At 38.8% G+C, this 13,468-nt stretch overlaps 1 protein-coding gene across 1 annotated transcript in view; it reads right to left on the bottom strand.

The window, feature by feature from the left end:
- Positions 1-13,468, bottom strand: part of LOC126355808 (protein LSM12 homolog) — a 39,260-nt gene that overhangs the window by 21,720 nt on the left and 4,072 nt on the right. Inside the window, exons 2-3 of the mRNA XM_050006234.1 lie at positions 5,771-5,904; positions 5,452-5,561 (exon numbers count right to left, since the gene is read on the bottom strand). Of these exons, the coding sequence (XP_049862191.1) occupies positions 5,452-5,561; positions 5,771-5,904 (244 nt within the window). The remainder of the gene's footprint in view (positions 1-5,451; positions 5,562-5,770; positions 5,905-13,468) is intronic.

Genomic DNA, 13,468 nt, shown 5'->3' on the forward strand with positions numbered 1-13,468 from the left:
ACTAAATGATTAAGGATTACTTACAGGACTCACAGTAGTGGTTAATTATGAAAAGGGATACCTACAACACTGTCACATTACATGATCACAATGTAATGGTTTCACAAGAAAATTGTGTGTCAAGATGTATAGTGCATGATAGTATTGTGTTTTCAGTCTTCTGACTTCAATATCCCACTCATTATGGGGGGACATCGACTCAGTTTTCCAGGTGGGCTGAGGTGAGGGATCTGCCCATTTTCATGGGCTGCAGTTGCATGCTTATGGGCACTCAGTCACTTTTCCAAACACATTGGAGTTAGTGCAAGGTTTTCTGTGGTTTTGCTAAATAATTTCAGGAAAATGTTCAGGATGGTCCCTTCATCAAGGCCATACTCTACCACCTGCTCTATCCTCAAAAATCATACTTATATATTCTGTCTGAATATATACTTTGAGTTATTACAATGACACATCCTATATCATTGTGAAATGAATCCTGGATGAATAAATAAATAATAAAAACTAGTGATGACTCTCACTAATGCTGCTTAGAATAGCCCCCCCCTTCCCCCCAAAAAAACCCTTAATAAGAGAAAGCTCTCAGAATGACAAACAATGCACACAAAGTTCAAATGACTTATGGGAATGAAACTCGATGACGACATTGTCAACAACATCCGATATTTCGACAACTGCATACCCTGTCATTTTCAGGACAAAACAGCAGCAAGTTTTGTGTCAGGGATTTTAAACAATAGTGCCACCCCAAACCATAAATGCCTAATGTCAGATGTTATCAATATTGAAAATTAATAGCCAGCAGATGAAATAGCATTAACTCCATCCCTCTGACAGTGAAGAGAGCAGAATTCCAAGGAGAATAAGCAAGAGAAACCTCCATCTCTATGTAAAAAATCACTTGCTAATTTAATTTCCCCCCATGAACCATGCACCTTGCCGTTGGTGGGGAGGCTTGCGTGCCTCAGCAATATAGATAGCCGTATAGTAGGTGCAATCACAATGGAGGGGCATCTGTTAAGAGGCCAGACAAACTTGAGTTTTCTGAAAAGGGGCAGCAGCCTTTTCAGTAGTTGCAGGGGCAACAGTCTGAATGATTGACTGATCTCGCCTTGCTCTGCTGGTATTGTGAATAGCTGAAAGCAAGGGGAAACTACGCCCGTATTTTTTTTTTTTTTTTTTGAGGGCATGCAGCTTTATTTTATGGTTAAATGATGATTCTGGAAGAAGTTATTTCTTCTCCATGGATTTTAATACCTACTCCAAACTTTTCTTTTGTTTCCTTTACTGCTTGCACAATATACAGATTGAATAACATCGGGGAGAGGCTACAATCCGGTCTCACTCCCTTCTCAACCACTGCTTCTCTTTCATGCCCCTTAACTCTCATAACTGCTATCTGGTTTCTGTACAAATTGTAAATAGCCTTTCGCCCCCTGTATTTTACCCCTGCCATCTTCAGAATTTGAAAGAGAAGATTAAGGAAAGGCAAACCTATGTTTCTAGCATTTGTAGACTTAGAGAAATCTTTTCAAAATGTTTGAGTGGAGTGCTCTCTTTCCTTATAAACACTATCCCACTAACTGGAAGTTTACACAGAGTCTACATGTTGTTATATTCCATAGAATGATTCACCCCATGATAATGTTCTGCAATAGCAGATTTGCTCGGCTCCTGTAAGCATTTGTGACGCTTATGCCCAGTACACTGGTCTGACCAATAAATGAAATGCCACAACTGCAAGAAATATGATAGACACCTGCCTTACGCAAACCAAGATCTTCTTTTGCAGAATCTAATCTCAGATGATGGTCGAAAAATGTATTTCACAACATTTTCCCGCAAAATAAGATCAATCCTATTGGAAATGCTCACTACGTAAAGCAAAACGGCCGTAGATTTTGGTGGCATCTTGGTATTACCACCACTCACCCAGTGCACCATTGGTCAACAGCACAAAGTACATCTGAGCTATTTTTCATTATGACCATTCTGATGAATGGTGACCTCAAGATGTACTAGATCAGCTGCCAAACTAGTGGGGTTCGAGATGATGTAGGTCCTAAGAACCAAGATACTAAGTGCGCTAGATGGTGACAGCTACCAGCCTGAACAGATAAGTTAGTGTGATTAGGCTTACAATAAATAGTATGTCCCAACATACCACCAACCTTCTTCCTGACCAACGCATCAAGGAAGAGAACGCAGCCATCCTTTTCCACCTCCATTGTGAAATGGTTCCTCAGCATCGTTCAAATGCTTTCCCTCTAATCGAATTATGAAAACTGCCAAGTTCTTAATGTGATGTTCACATTGGCCTACAAGTAGGTTCAATAGGATGGGAAGGTATTTTGGTTGTGTTGTGGTGGCACTAGCGTTTACAGACTGAGCAGCTGCAGGTCAGGAGGTGGGGAAAGGGGGGGGGGGGGGTTAGGAGGAGAGAGAGAGAGAGAGAGAGAGAGAGAGAGAGAGAGAGAGAGAGAGAGAGTGTGTGTGAGTGTGTGATCTTCCCAGAATTACTCTGAAAACAAAGAATGCTTACTAGCCGCATTTCTGCCTTGAATATGACAGGGTATGCACCTGTTGAAATATTAGCAGTGGTCGTCACCTAGTTGCATTCCCTTAGTTATTTAAACAGCGTACAGGGTGACAATTATTGAATTATACGAGGGAAATCCCAAAAGTAAGGTCTCCTAAGTACATAGACCTGTTTATTTCTACCAACTGTTTACATCGGTTTACAGCTTTAACATTTAGCTATTTTTCGACATAATCACCATTCCTGTCGAAGTTTTGTAGATGCTGTGGCAGTTTTTGTATGCCATATCATAGCAGCTAGCTGCTATGCTGTTTAGAAAGTCACAAATCTCTTCTTTCACCTCATCATCGGAGCTGAATCGCTGGGACCACAATTAACGATTACAGGGACTGTGAGACTCTGAAAAAACTCAAAACAGGCAGTTCAGAACTGGAGAAAAGAAATATTGAGCAAGGGTGTACACATTCTCCATGACAATGCTCACCCACACATCGCTCAGCAAACCGTTGCCCTCCTGCAACAGTTCCAGTGGAACATAATCACCCACCAACTTTATAGTTCTGGTTTGGCACCCAGTGACTATCACCTGTTCCCTAGGTTAAAAGAACATTTGGCCGGAAAGCGATTCAGCTCTGATGACGAGGTGAAAAAAGAGGTTCATAACTTTCTGAACAGCATGGCGGCGAGCTCGTACGATATGGGCATACAAAAACTGCCACAGCATCGACAAAAATGCATCGACAGGAATGGTGATTATGTCGAAAAATAGCTAAATGTTCAAGCTGTAAACTGATGTAAACCATTGTAGAAATAAACAGGTCTATGTACTTATAAAAATAGGAGACCTTACTTTTGGGATTACCCTCATACGAAAAAAATAGTCATAACTTCTGAATGGTTTGCATTAGGACGTTCAAACTGTACGGATGGCCGGGGGAGCATGATGGGAATTAGTATGTGCATGCGTATGCGGCTTGTTGTTGTTGGCCATTTACACATGAAAATGTCATGGTACAGTATGCCCGAGCATATAGAGCTTGTTAGAGCCTACTGTGAGAGCAATAACAGCCCAACTGCAGCTCAAAGTAAGTCTGCAAATCATGTTTAAGCAGAGACAACTGGTGTAAGTGTGTTAACAATCAAGAACTTGGTTTTCAAGTTTGTGAGAAAGGGTAGTGTTTGTGATGACAATATCGGCAATGTCAGTCATGCAAAAAGGGTGAAAATGCCTGAAAACATCGAAAAGACACACACTGTGTTTTAAACCACCCCCAGGAAACTGATCAGATGAGCTGCACAACAGGTGAGAATCAATCGGGAGACACTGCAACAAATTGTTGTGTAAGATCTGCATCTCTTCCCATTCAAAATTCAAACCCATTAGCCACTAAGCCCCAAGGCCATGGAACAGTGGTTGTGTTTCACCATGGTTTAGAGATGAAGCCCATTTTCATTTGGATGGTTTCATCAATAAGCAAAATTGGAGCATTTGGGGACTGAGAACCCGCATTTCGTGATCAAGAAGTCTCTTCACCTCAATGAGTGACTGTGTGGTGTGCAATGTCCAGTCATGTCATAATCCGTGTGAGACTGCACTTGATGGCACAGTGACTACCGAATGGGACTTGAAGGTTCTGGAATACGATTTCATCCTCATTATCCAAAGTGATCATGATTTCAAAAAGATGTGATTCATGCAAGGTGGAGCTTGAGCCCATTGAAGCAGGAGAGTGTCTCTGAGGTCCTGGAGGAGCACTTGAGGGACCACATTCTGGCTCTTGGGTACGTAAGGGCCACTTTATTGGGCCTTGATGGGATGCCATATTCTCCAGATCTAAACACATACAACTTCTTTTTGTGTGGCTATATTAAAGCAATGTGTACAGCAATAACCACAAAACTACTGCTGGGCTGAAAACAGCCATTCAGGATGTTATCAACAGCATCAATGTTTTGACACTTCAGCGTGTCATGCAGAATTTCGCAATGCATCTGCGCCACATTATCGCAAATGATGGCAGGCACATTGAACATGTCATAACCTAAATCCGAATATCTGTAGTGATGTTTACATGTTGAATAAAGTGTGTGCATGCTCTAGTTTGTAACTAATTTACTTTTTTTTCATTTAGTTCAAAACTGTAACCCTGTATACAATAACAGAAACTCAGGTCCCACAATACACACATAGTCATTAGGTGACAATTTTGTATATTATCACCATCATGGAAGACTTCCATGTCCTTATTTCTTTCAATCAATTACAATCTGCTTTTTGCCATGCCCACAATTATATTGTCTCTCTTCCCTAAATCCTTCCCAATCAATGTCTTACATATGACGGGTAAGACAATATCGCATGATAGATCAGTGATCTAGTTGTCAACAATGTCAGATGTTTTTGCCCATTTAGGCTGTGGAGAAATATTTGTCTATAGCACAGCCTGAGATCTATGTTTGCTCCATATTTGATAAACTGTGAGATAAATTCAGAAAGCTTTGTTAAGTAAAAAAGTTCCAACAGATATTTTGGTGCATATTATCTAAAAATATTTTACATCAAATATGAAAAATGCAAGACAGCTGGGTTTGGGGTGGGGATGTCACTATGTAGCTCTCATTGTGTTTGTGTTACATTTTTCATTGGGCAGGGAAATTGCTACTTGTAAAATCTGAGGTACTGGTGAATCTCTCTTGTTTTAATCATTTAGTTAAAGCTGATACCAGCGATCAAAATTATTCATTGTTGCAAAAATTACATTTTGTGTATTCTAAAATCCCCATCTTAACACAGCCTGATTATTTTAAACTGTTAAAAAAGGAAGACAGCTCATCATTAGTACTTAAATATTCATCTTATACTTCTATTTAGTGGACTTTCCATTGTTTCATTTTATACTTCTAAAACTTACGTCCTTGAGATTGCCAGAAAAAGTTTTTGTCCCTCTGGAGATACACCTGCTGCTAGTGATGCTACAAGCCTTCTCTTCTCTTCTATCTGCTTCCGTACCCTCGAATTTAGCTAGGTAAAATCACATATTTGAGTACTGATGATCCAGTGTGAAAAGCAGCTTAAAACAGTATGTATTAATTTAAGCCATATTTAGAATATCAAACAAACCAAATTTTATTTTATTGATAAAAGAAAAAAGGTACTTTCGTAATTAGATAGTTGTTTTCATTCAACAAGCTGTAAAAATATAGTTATATTAATTTAACAAAAACACTTACTCTTTGCAAATTAAGTGAAGCTGGGGCTTCTGGTACAGAGTTCACTTCTTTCTTCACTTGAACATCACTGACAAGAGCCAAGTTCACAATATGAACATCATTCAGTGACGCACGTCCACTTGAAGCAGGACATTCTAAATACTGTGTTAAGAAAAACTGAAGCTGTTTTGTATAAAATTAACTGGGTTTGCATTCTCATCTATCATGTATATTTTACTGAAATTTACCTACATTTCTTTCATGTGACATTTTACATGGTTAAAGTGCAATTACAGTGTTAGCAGCTCCTGTGTGGTGTTCTGATGGCAATTCACCGACGCTGGTCATAGTCAATCAGGTGATAGTATACACTAGTCAATAAGAATCGTTGAATCTAATTATTCCTTTCGACAGAAGATATGAGTTGACTGCATCTGTTTTTGATATGGAGGGTGCCAAAACACTGATCTGGTTATTATACATGTTAAGGTTGGTTACTTATTTCCATATTTTATTGCTGACTGGAAGAAAATTAGATGAGCTGGGACAACTGACATGTAATGAAGCCAGAGGCCTGCGTTAGGTTGGAACATGACAGTCTGGTTGGGAGATGGCACAGCCAACAAATCTTAACATAAAAATACAACTGCCATAACAAAATGATGTGTAGTACAGCCCCAAGACATACATTCACCATTGCAATACTTACCTGTACGGGGCAACAGCCTTTTCAGTAGTTGCAGGGGCAACAGTCTGGATGATTGACTGATCTGGCCTTGCAACATTAACCAAAACGGCCTTCCTGTGCTGGTACTGCGAACGGCTGAAAGCAAGAGGAAACTACAGCCGTAATTTTTCCCGAGGGCATGCAGCTTTACTGTATGATTAAATGATGATGGCGTCCTCTTGGGTAAAATATTCCGGAGGTAAAATAGTCCCCCATTCGGATCTCCGGGCAGGGACTACTCAAGGGGATGTCGTTATCAGTAGAAAGAAAACTGGTGTTCTACAGATCGGAGACATTTCCAGGGGCAGATTTGGACTCTGACCATAATCTATTGGTTATGAACTGTAGATTAAAACTGAAGAAACTGCAAAAATGTGAGAAATTAAGGAGATGGGACCTGGATAAACTGAAAGAACCAGAGGTTGTACAGAGTTTCAGGGAGAGCATAAGGGAACAATTGACAGGAATAGGGGAAAGAAATACAGTGGAAGAAGAATGGGTAGCTCTCAGGGATGTAGTAGTGAAGGCAGCAGAGGATCAAGTAGGTAAAAAGACAAGGGCTAGTAGAAATCATTGGGTAACAGAAGAAATATTGAATTTAATTGATGAAAGGAGAAAATACAAAAATGCAATAAATGAAGCAGACAAAAAGGAATACAAACATCTCAAAAAGTGAGATCGACAGGAAGTGCAAAATGGCTAAGCAGGGATGGCTAGAGGACAAATGTAAGGATGTAGAGGCTTATCTCACTAGGGGTAAGATACATACTGCCTACAGGAAAATTAAAGAGACCTTTGGAGATAAGAGAACCACATGTATGGACATCAAGAGCTCAGATGGAAACCCAGTTCTAAGCAAAGAAGTGAAAGCAGAAAGGTGGAAGGAGTATATAGAGGGTCTATACAAGGGCGATGTACTTGAGGACAATATTATGGAAATGGAAGAGGATGTAGATGAGGACGAAATGGGAGTTCCAATACTGCGTGAAGAGTTTGACAGAGCACTGAAAGACCTGAGTCGAAACAAGGCCCCTGGAGTAGACAACATTCCATTAGAACTACTGACGGCCTTGGGAGAGCCAGTCACGACAAAACTCTACCAGCTGGTGAGTAAGATGTATGAGACAGGCGAAATAGACTCAGACTTCAAGAAGAATATAATAATTCCAATCCCAAAGAAAGCAGGTGCTGACAGATGTGAAAATTACCGAACTATCAGTTTAATAAGTCACAGCTGCAAAATACTAACGCAAATTCTTTACAGACGAATTGAAGAACAGGTAGCTGCAGACCTCGGGGAGGATCAGTTTGGATTCCGTAGAAATGTTGGAACACGTGAGGCAATACTGACCTTACGACTTATCTTAGAACAAAGATTAAGAAAAGGCAAACCTACATTTCTAGAATTTGTAGACTTAGAGAAAGCTTGACTGGAATACTCTCTTTCAAATTCTAAAGGTGGCAGGGGTAAAATACAGGGAGCGAAAGGCTATTTACAATTTGTACAGAAACCAGATGGCAGTCATAAGAGTCGAGGGGCATGAAAGGGAAGCAGTGGTTGGGAAAGGAGTGAGACAGGGTTGTAGCCTCTCCCCGATGTTTTTCAATCTGTATATTGAGCAAGCAGTACAGGAAACAAAAGAAAAATTTGGAGTAGGTATTAAAATTCATGGAGAAGAAGTAAAAACTTTGAGGTTCGCCAATGACATTGTAATTCTGTCAGAGACGGCAAAGGACTTGGAAGAGCAGTTGAACGGAATGGACAGTGTCTTGAAAGGAGGATATAAGATGAACATCAACAAAAGCAAAACGAGGATAATGGAATGTAGTCAAATTAAATCGGGTGATGCTGAGGGAATTAGATTAGGAAATGAGACACTTAAAGTAGTAAAGGAGTTTTGCTATTTGGGGAGCAAAATAACTGATGATGGTCGAAGTAGAGAGGATATAAAATGTAGACTGGCGATGGCGAGGGCAGTGTAGAGGGTAAAAATCGTAGAGGGAGACCGAGAGATGAGTACACTAAGCAGATTCAGAAGGATGTAGGTTGCAGTAGGTACAGGGAGATGAAGCAGCTTGCACAGGATAGAGTAGCATGGAGAGCTGCATCAAACCAGTCTCAGGACTGAAGACAACAACAACAACAACAACAACAACAACAACAACAACGTCTTGTTTGCAATTTTACCAAAAATTTCAACAAACTGGTTAAATTGTAACCTAATGGAACACAACACCAGCTAACTTTATTTACAAACCATAGGAAATTATGAAGGAGTATTCCGATTGGCTACCGACAACTACCTCACAACTCGCTGTATACAGTTCCCATTGTTCAACATGCATGATGTTACAAAGATTGGCACATGATGCATTACCTTTTGACACCTTAATTTCACGTTTGGCATCCAAACGACTTTTGTTCCAAAAGGAAAATTCAAAGAAGAAAACTAATATTATAGGGAGAAAGAATGTGTGGGCAGGTAAACTCTAAAAAAATCAAGCATACAGATTATTGTACCTGCTGCTACTTTATGACACAGTGAAAACAAAAGTAATATTATTAAATGCACAGACCAAAATTTTTTTATATAAATTTATCCTCTGTACTGTAGATTCTATGCATCACAGTCTTTATGCTCCATTTGTAATAGCCAGCCACTGTTGCCGAGTGGTTCTAGGCACTTCAGTCCGGAACCGCATTGTTGCTACGGTCGCAGGTTCGAATCCTGCCTCAGGCATGGATGTGTGTGATGTCTTTAGGTTAGTTAGGTTTAAGTTGTTCTAAGTCCAAGGGACTGATGACCTCAGATGTTAAGTCCCATAGTGCTCAGAGCCATTTGAACTATTTGTAATAAATAAAAAAGTTAGCTAACTAAAAATATATTTAAAAACAAATATTCTGTAACTTACCAAATGAAATTGTTGGTACGTTGATAGAGACAAAAAACACACACACAAATTTCAAGCTTTCGCAACCCACGGTTGCTTCATCAGGAAAGAGGGAAGGAGAGGGAAAGACGAAAGGATGTGGGTTTTAAGGGAGAGGGTAAGGAGCCATTCCAATCCCGGGAGCGGAAAGAGTTACCTTGGGGTGGGGGGAGGGGGGGGGGGTACAGGTACACACACACACACACACACACACACACAAGATGTGTGTGTGTGTGTGTGTGTGTGTGTGTGTGTGTGTGTGTGTGTGTGTGTGTGTGTGTGCGCGCGCGCGTGCGCGAGTGTATACCTGTCCCTTTTTCCCCTCAAGGTAAGTCTTTCCGCTCCTGGGATTGGAATGTCTCCTTACCCTCCCCCTTAAAACCCACATCCTTTCGTCTTTCCCTCTCCTTCCCTCTTTCCGGATGAAGCAACTGTGGGTTGTGAAAGCTTTAAATTTGAGTGTGTGTTTGTGTGTTTTTTGTCTCCATTATATTCATAACAATATATTTATCATTATTTGTTACACACCTATGTCATTTGTTGGTCTTTTCTTTTCTTCTTTCCTTCCTTTCTTTTAATTTTACTTTGACACCTATGTTCTTATTTTATTTCAAAATTTTTTCTCACTTCACATTTTATTTTGTATTTCTAAATCTTAATACTAAATGTACATATTTCTAATCATTACGTTATGGCCTACATCACCTGCGGAACGTTTACCAGCTGTTCCATTTCCACATCACTGTTTACTGACCTAATCACTGCATGAACAGAAACTAACACTCAATCTGAAGATAAACAAGAATATTCAATATAATTCACCACCAATGACAACTGACGTAGGAAACACACAATGAACGCCACAAACAACATGGTGATTATAATGTGATATTGGTGGAATTTTTAACAAATGGGCTAACAACAAAACTGTGAATATAAACAACCAAAAAGTGATGTCACAGCAGCCATTAACATTATGTCAGTGATCACAGGTGATAACTCTTATCAAATTCCTCAATCCACCTTACAAAGAATAAAATAGATATAATGGCTGAATGAGGTTGTCAGTGTCACATAGTTAACGGAGATGGATACAGACTAGTATTATGAAAAGAGAAAAGCAATAGCATTTTAAAAAATATTACAGTGTGTCCCAGATGCAAACTGATATGTAACAAGTTAATTCAGGGTGGGGGGTATTGCACCCACACTCAAGACCTTTCTGTTCGACAAAATAAATTTAAGGATGGCTGTATGAGCACTGCTGATTTAGGTTGGTTGATAACCATGTATATTTTTTTCTGGCGAAATTGTTGATAATAAGCAATAGCATTTTGTAAGAAGACACTCACATTAAGTTATATAATTGGATAACTTATATTCTGATTTAACTTCTGTACATTATAAAAAAAACCGAATACACAGTAGGTATTTACCTTTGAGAAATCTGCAAAACACAGGTTTTAAAAAGTTTAAGGACAAATGTTGGCACTTAATAGCGAAATATTTGTTATGGCAGCAATGAGTTATCGTGTACAATCTCTTCACCTATTACACGCATTCTTCGATATATACGCTACATGTTCTGTGTAATATGCCTTTGAGTACTGCTGAGAACACATAAAATATTATAAAAGATATGTTCCTGAATAGTTTTTCTTGCTCAGTATTATGTTACTGATCAAATCCAACAAGTTATGGGTCTGGGAAGATTGAATGGAAAAATTTTGACTAGTAAATGATGAAAAGTTAATATTGTTTGTTAGCAGCTTGTAATTTACAGGAATTATATTGCAATTGCATACATGGCTTCTGCCCAAATACTGCGGATTGAGAAGCTCATGGGTTGACAGAATTATGCAATTTGGAAGTTTGCGCAGTAGAGGCTTACCTAGAGTTTGATGATCTTTGAGATATCATTGCTGGATCCTTAAAGTCACAGATTTAGATTTCCAGACAAAGATCGCAAATTAATAATTCTAGTCGATCCTGTAAGTTACTTTCATACGAAAGTGGACAGCACAGCAAAGGAAGCGTGTGACAATCTAAGAAGAGCTTTTGAAGGCTGAGGTTTAATTAGGAAAGTGGGTTTGCTAAGAGAGCTCACTACTACACATTTAGACGAATATAAAAATGTTGTTGATTATGTAAACAAAATCATCTATACTTCAAATAGTCTAAGAAATATTGGATTCGATATTGCTGAAAAAGACTAGTACCTTGTTTCTAGTGGGATTAACTGATATGCATTCCCCAATGATAATGGGCTTAGACAGTTCAGGGCTACCAAATATAGGTGACAGTATAATAGTCAAGAATTACAAGAAGCTACAAATGTACAAGAATATCCTATCCAGGACAAGGAAACCACTTTATGTTCAAAGTACAAACAGAAGATATGTACTTGATGTTATAAATGCCAAGGAATGGGACATTTTGCATTGTACTGCATAGAAAAAAACAAGTAGGCTACACAAGAAAAAAGTGTGTTTTCAAAAAATCCGGAAGGAAAGGCAAGCAATCCAAGCAATAAAGGTAAGGCAGGTACTGCATATTTTTCTTATGGTAAAACTGAAATTAAGAGTACAGACTGGTCCCTGGATTCCCAAAAACAAATATTAGTGTTTCAGCAGTGGATGGTTCTCTGTTACTTCTCTGTTACAAAGTAAACTGGCAGGAAAGGTAAACTTTAACTGAAAAGTTAAAAGAGAATCACAAGATATTACAGCAATTGATGCACATTATGTGAAAAATGTTGCTACAAATTTGCTACCAGTGAGTGAAATAGTGAATAAAGGCAAAAAGGTAATGTCTGATTTAAATGGTGCAGAAATAATCGATCAGAGCTGCAGCAGGATAGTCACAGCAAGTAAAAAAAGGGGTATGCATAAATTAAACTTTCTTCGAATTGGAAATAGTTATTCAGTATATTCCTGAAAAACTTTTTATGGCAGTGAAGACTCTGACATCTTAATGGGAAAAGTACGACCTTGTTAAAAAGTATGGCAACAGAGGTAAAGGAATGTAACAGTTGTAACTTACCTTGTGAAATTTGTGTACAAGGAAAACAAGTAAGATTACTGTTCAAAATAATTAAAAATAGATCTGCCAAGCTTTAACAGCTGATATAGACAGACATTTGTGGGCACATGGAAGAAGAATCTACAGGGTACAGTTGTTATTTCCTTACCTTGATTGGCAACTTTTCGAGATACACCCACACTTATCTTCTTAGAACCACAAACTGAGCATAATATTTGCCAGTTTTTGCACCATGGTTGAAAGACAGACTGGTAAGAAGATAGAAGTTATCAGATCAGACACTGATACCGAATATGTCAATAAACAGTTCGGGCAACAATTGAATGAATTTGAAATCTGACAGCAAACTATAATTTGCTATAGTTCTGCTCAAAACAGAGTAGCAGAACAGGATAACAGAACAACTGCAGAGGGAGCAAAGAGTGTGTTAAAGGATGTAGCGTTACCGAAATGTTGTTGGGCAGAAGCAGTATCAACTGCAGTGTTTCTAAATAACAGATCATCTACGAAAGCTGTTCCAAACTAGACTACATACGAAGTTTGGACTGGAAAGAAACCTGATCTTGACAATCTAAAGGATTTTTCTGATATATGGCCATGTACAAGTTGCCGTAGAACTTGGAATACTAAAAGCGAAGGTATAATAACTAGCAGAGACGTAATATTTTTAGAATTTGGTGAAAATGAAACAGATGGTAAAAAAGTATGTATAGATATTAATCCTGAAGACGACATGCATCAACATGCAAAGGAACCACTAAATTTAGAAACTGAAGGAACTGAAAAAGTCGTTCAAGAACAATTAGATATGTTTATCAACACTGAAATGGATGATGAGATCTAGGAAACTCCAGCAGCAGAGGAGGTACCTTTATAGTCTTCATCATAAATAATAAAACTTAAGATGTATTCAGGTTATGAGATGTACAAGGCCGCTAAAACATTCAACAATCAATCTCTTACTATTGAAGAAGCCTTGACCTGCCTAAATGCACATAACTGGAAGAAAGCCATAGAAA

Source organism: Schistocerca gregaria, chromosome 3, assembly GCF_023897955.1.
Source record: "Schistocerca gregaria isolate iqSchGreg1 chromosome 3, iqSchGreg1.2, whole genome shotgun sequence".
NCBI classification, from domain to species: Eukaryota; Metazoa; Arthropoda; class Insecta; order Orthoptera; family Acrididae; genus Schistocerca; species Schistocerca gregaria.